The sequence below is a fragment of the Sprattus sprattus genome, assembly GCF_963457725.1.
Source record: "Sprattus sprattus genome assembly, chromosome: 12".
Classification (NCBI taxonomy): Eukaryota; Metazoa; Chordata; class Actinopteri; order Clupeiformes; family Clupeidae; genus Sprattus; species Sprattus sprattus.
In genome coordinates, this window is record NC_137910.1 from 3,993,041 (window position 1) to 3,999,041 (window position 6,001).

At 41.8% G+C, this 6,001-nt stretch overlaps 1 protein-coding gene across 6 annotated transcripts in view; it reads right to left on the minus strand.

Annotated features, from left to right (window-relative positions):
• gbf1 (golgi brefeldin A resistant guanine nucleotide exchange factor 1) overlaps positions 1–6,001 on the minus strand; it is a 102,703-nt gene extending 96,702 nt beyond the window's left edge. For 4 of the 6 annotated variants that reach the window (XM_080848846.1, XM_080848843.1, XM_080848842.1 and 1 more), the window contains exons 1-3: positions 5,729–5,982; positions 1,522–1,622; positions 847–913 (exon numbers count right to left, since the gene is read on the minus strand). In XM_080848846.1, coding sequence (XP_080704972.1) covers positions 847–913; positions 1,522–1,614 — 160 coding nt within the window. In that variant the 5' untranslated portion in view covers positions 1,615–1,622; positions 5,729–5,982. Of the gene's footprint in view, positions 1–846; positions 914–1,521; positions 1,623–5,728 lie in introns of all 6 variants that reach the window. The other 2 variants (XM_080848840.1, XM_080848841.1) reach the window with 2 other exon arrangements.

Below are 6,001 nucleotides of genomic sequence, written 5' to 3' on the forward strand. Positions count from 1 at the left end.
CCAGGTGATAGAAACACAATAAACAGCCAACGGTGGGACATGGGCAAGGATAATATTGACTGCTGATAAAGGCCAGCCCGAGCCTCAGTGGAAATCTACAGCGCAGCTGCCTAAATAGGGTTTCATTCTGCCAGAATGGGAGACAGAGAGGAAGGTCTCCCCATGTCCCTCCATGCCACTGTATACACACACACACAGAACCGCACACACACAGACACACAGACACACACACACACACACACACACACACACACACACACACATACTACGGTTAACAGGCCGGCTAACTGCAAACACTGAATAATCAGTGATTCATCTGATAATCCACCATAAATCATGAGCGCAAGTGTTTTGTTCTTTTAAAACTCATTTTCGTGGTCGTTGGTATACCAAAACAGACAAAATAACAATAATTCAAATGTCGTTGACAATTAAAAGATAATAATCCATGACGACTGCTGCCCTGATCTCCACAGACAAATGAGGACAGAGAGAGAGATGCACTGGACCAACACATGTGCTCCGGGCCCATGCTGGGTGAGCAGTCAGGAGAATGGCAGCTAGCTGCTTGCTTTAAATGGAAAATGAAGAAGCGATGTCATCGAAGGTACTCCTGCTTATTCAGGCTCCAGTATGTGTGACTTACCTCACCTGACACTACATCGTCCTTTCAACAAGGGATGCTGGACTTGACCTCTGTGAATAGCTGCAGGTTTTGCTAACGTGTTACACAATAACGGTCTTACTATGGAATTGACGATATGAACATGGTAGAACTGCTTAGAAAGTGGTCAGCTCAATTCTATCGGTTTGACTGGCTGGACAGATTTGAATGTGAACGCATACCTTTAATATTGTTGAGGACTTCTTTCAGGTGGCTAAAGCTGTTGAGAAGAGGGTCTTGTTCTTCATCCTGTGCAAAGATTATAATTATTACAAATACAAGAATTTCATAATCAGGCACAGAAGGAAACTGTGAATTTAATATTAATTGGTAAAGTAAAAAAGATTGTTGCAAATTAACACACATTATGAGCACAAAAACTCCAAAGCCTGTCAGTAGAGGCAGCACATAGCTAGTCAAACTTTTAACTTTATGTCAAATGTGAGCAATACAAACCCAGAGGATACTGGGGAGCTCACAACGAGTCTTGTTTAGTGATTCGAAGACATCCTAATGCTTCAAGAATCAAAATTCAAGATGAAATGCAATGTGAAATGCAATGAGACATGTCATGTATGACGTAACCGTGAAAATATAAAGCTGAATTCTATTTTCCACAAGCCTCTGTGATCCAGACAGACACAATCCACTGGTTTGGGATGTGCAATCACATCATATGATCATATTCAGCGCATTCATTCATTCATTCATACTGATGTAGTATGACTGTCTGAATGAATGGACTGGACCGGACTACTCTGTAAAGCGTCTTCGGGTATATAGAGAAGCGCTATATAAAATTGAATTGATTGATTGATTGATTGATTCATCACTCATTCAGACAGCAGAACTCTTACCAGGGGTGTGTGTGTGCTCCTGGAGTTCCTCTTGATGGCTCCGACCACTGTCGCGATCTCCCCTTGAACAATGTAGATATTTTTGTCCACCATGTTGAAATCTGACAAAGGGAAAGGGAAAAGGAAAAAAAGACAATGACTTAACCAGGCCAATGTATATATACACGCTTACATATGAGACCGACAAGAGGGAAATTGTTCTGAAATGGATAAGCAAAAGCCTATACGACAAAAGCCACATGACAAATCCCGCACTTAAAAGGTAGAATAGGCAGGATGCTTTTCCTCGGGAGGCCAATGGGATCAATCCACAAGTCAAACATCTTCCTGGCCAGAGATAAGTCAGAGGTACAGTTCAATCTGACAACCAAATCAGCTTACAAGCTCAGGCTAGCGCTTCACAAAGCCCAAGCCAATCAGTGAGGCCAAACAGCAGCCGCGGGACCCCTTGTTAATATTTGAGGAGGTGTTTCAGCATGGATCTGACAGTCACAGGATTAACCTGGGCTGGGCACAGGGCCTTTAGAGATACAGTAACTCACTCAGGCCCCGTTCAGCATTCTAGCCTAGAGATATGTTTCTCCCATGAGGCTGGGGTACCTTTCACGTGCGACATTAACCCTGCCCAAACCCCTGATGAAGCTGGCCTTAGTGAGCAGTCTCTCACAGAGTCCCTGTGTTTGAGCTGCATAAACTCAAGCATACACTGCATAAACTGTGTGTGTGTGTGTGTGTGTGTGTGTGTGTGTGAGAGAGATTATTGTCAATGTCTTATTTAAATGGTTTAAACTTGCACATTGGAGACTGGTCAAACGCAATTTCAAACTTCTGTGCTAACCCTGTTACATAGATTTTTGACAATAAAGTACACTTGACTTGACTTGACAGTAAATGTAAAAATGTGATAGATAATGTGATGGCTTCAGACACATACATTTAATGTGAATGTTTTTTAAAGTGACTCTGCGCCATGTGTACACTCTCTGAAGGGTTTGAGGAAGAGCTTAAGACTTGCAAGCCTCAAGTGTTTACCCGATTCCACGCGGCCCACTTCAACACAGCACACATTCATCTGAGCCTCCAGGCTTATGGACCTTACCATCAAACCACAGGCCCAAGTAGTCATCATTTAACTATTTCCTCTAACTATTAACTATTTCCTCTTCCTGCTTCTAGTTACTGATAATTTAAATATTTCAACGTATAGATATATTCATATAACCAATTCCATAAGGGTAAGGCAAAGCCGGTATAGACGGCTAAAATCAAGGCACAGCCACATTTTTTTCTGAAATATGTCTGATTTCGACAATAACAATCGTCTATTCACATTAAACCTGCAGTTGGCTAAGTCCCACTCAACATCCAATTGATTCAGACTGTCTAAATACTTAAACACCATGGTAAGGTATGGCCGCACATCTGGTCAAAATCTTATCTTTGTATCAAAGTGCATGCTGTCGCCTTGATGTGGTTCATCAAGAGAGTGGCTGGATATCAGTGTGTTATTGAGTTGTCGTCTCATCACACACCCCTACGCTGTATAAGTCAATAGCTTCCCCCTTGGTTATATGAAACCATGGAGACATCGGAAGCATCCCTGGAGCCGCCCACTCACTCACACACTGCGGAGGTACGGAAGTGCAGCCATGTTGTTTATCTTCAACCGTAGCATTAGCATTTCTTGCATTAGCATTAGCAACACTTGCACCTTTAGCCTTAGCAGACATGCACACAAACACAACACTCAAACACCATTGGTGAGCAGGGATGTCTGACCCTCTGGAGGCTTTTTGATTGGTTCATTCAAATGGACCATATGGATGGAAGTCTCATCATTGATATTTAGATAGATTGTTAGAGACTGTCAGAGATGGCGAACTTCAGCCAAAGATTGGGAAGCATTATGATTATTGTTGTGTAATATGTTTAAACCACACAATTGTCCAACATTAGTGGAAGGGATTTATTTCCACATACAATGTTTTGTTTTACTGTGTATAGTGTTTGTTTGCCTGCAATGTCTCAAATGGAGATTAAGTGTACTGAATTTCCTCTTTAGTAGGCACATTTTAAAAGGAACTGTAACTCACTCAACACGCATAGTGGGCACAGTCATAAATTGCGGTCAGTTTTATTTAATTAGGATCTTTGCCACTATCATTCAAGGACATCTGAATGTAACCTGCATTGTAGTAGAGCACATTCCCGCACCAGACTCACAACCTCATTAATGAGAGGCAGGCGTGCTAGCAACGAGGCTTAAACCCATGGGTGCCAGCGTCTGTTCCTAGCAGGTCTCTTAAAGTGTCAGGGAGTGAGTTTTACTCACTGCACAGCACTGTAGCCGCTAGCGAGAGTTACACGCAACCCCCACTCCCATCCAAGTCACGGCGCCAATGTAACCTGCGTTGTGTAGACACCATACCCACAACCTAGGGCATGGGAGGTGCACAGCACTTCACCCGCTGGCTACCGTTACATAGGCTACTGTATGAAATCATTCAACAGTATATTGCCATATTTTTGGGCACAATATTATATCGACAGCGAGTCATAATATTTGTTTAATATTATCATCATTTTTATTGGTACACGTCTACTCTGATAACATGGCTTCTGAAGTCCACATGATGGCACAAGACCCTGTTCTTCTCTTGCATCACAGATGAAATTGTAAAGGAAGCCGTAAAGGAGTCTACAACAAATTTACCACGCGAAGACGGCTGCAGAGACTCCCAGTACTGCTTATACGAAATGTATATAAGGGAGAAATAAATCGCAATGAATCACAGAATTGGATCGCAATACTTGCTGTATCACGGCCAAAATATTGTGATAGTATCGTATCATGTAGTTGCCACTGTGGCAATTCTCACTCCCACTTTCCACCATCAACAACTACACAAGAAATGAAGCAGGACAAGACAACCTGATGACTGGGCTATGGATCTGAAAAGATCAATATTTATTTCTACCACCTGTACTGCAAATAATGTAATGCCAGTTTGCAACAGATAGGCCTAAGTGTGAATCAGATTTCTATGATGAAAGTAACAGTAACAAAGTCCAAGCTTGGACTTTACAAACACTTCAATCGATGAATTCAACAACAACTTTACGCAAGGGGGAATAGAGAAACAGTTGCCATGTCCATTTTCTTACGATGTGCATTCAGGATTTCTACAAGAGCTCGACTACGACTCACCTTAGCTGAACTAGATGTTGACAAACTGTTCGTGTCAACAAACAATTTCGAGCTAATCCACCGCCGCAAATAGGACCCTAGAACAAGCTATCTGTTGTGGAAATATAAAACCCCAAATGGACACACAGCACATTTGGCTAAAGCACTACGAACTTATATAACTTCACCAAGTGAATGAATCAGTCTCTCCTACAAGCTAGCTTGTTTTCTTAGCTTCTCACAGGTTGACATGGGTCTGGCTTCAGAAGAAGACGTAATGTCAGCCACGTAATTGCAGTGACTATGGAGCTGATCTAGTAAGCTAAACAGCTAACGTTAGCGGCTAACTACAGTAGCTAAATGCTATAACATTACCATAGCTAACTACAAAGTGTGACATGTCTACACTTGCTAACAGCAACAACATTAAAATAAATACTTTACTATTTCACGGACATAGAAGATACTAAGGAAACGTACACAAGACATGAAAGAATGGAATTTCAAGCTGAACGCCGAGATATACACATCCATGGCTAGCAAGTGGCAGTAGCTGCTAACTTTATTTTCATTCTGACAGCCAATTGAATATCTTCCAAACTAGTCAATTTTTACATTTCTGACTATCTGATACGTTACTTAGGTGGGGGACGAAATAGGCTGGAACATATCGTCATCACGTATATCAGTAAAAGACAGGGCTCAGATATCATTAGCTGGTTGGTCGATAGACTTGACAACTGTCAAACTGGGTTAGCTAGCTTCAACTCTCGAACTGGCTAGCTAGGGTAATGCTAAGCATTGGAAAACACATACTAACAAGCTACCTAATGCTAACTAGCTCGGAAAGATAGCAATGAGTGTTAGCTGACTTCGCAGATGCCAATGAAATGTCTTTAGTTTGGTTTCTAGGCTATTTCACAGTGTGTCAACTGAGAGAAATGATCACACGGTCTGTCGGAAGATGTAACAGGTAATACAATGCATACAGTTCTCTCTTGTTGGCTAAATATACCTTACCTGTTCGGGTGCGAATCCAAGATGGCGTTCTGCAGATTTTCAACTGATTAAGTTAGCTAGCCAATCAACTAGCTACTGTTGACCAAAAACAACAATTTCAGTGACCACAATATTGATGTTATGCTCTTTAACATTACAGTTGATTGAGCATTTACATTTTAAACAGCTGCACACATGAAATCCATGCCTTAGCTTGGTATTTCACGACCTACTGAGAGGTTTTGGCAATGTAGCTTTCTAACCGGCTATCAATCTGATGCTGGCGACTCAGCC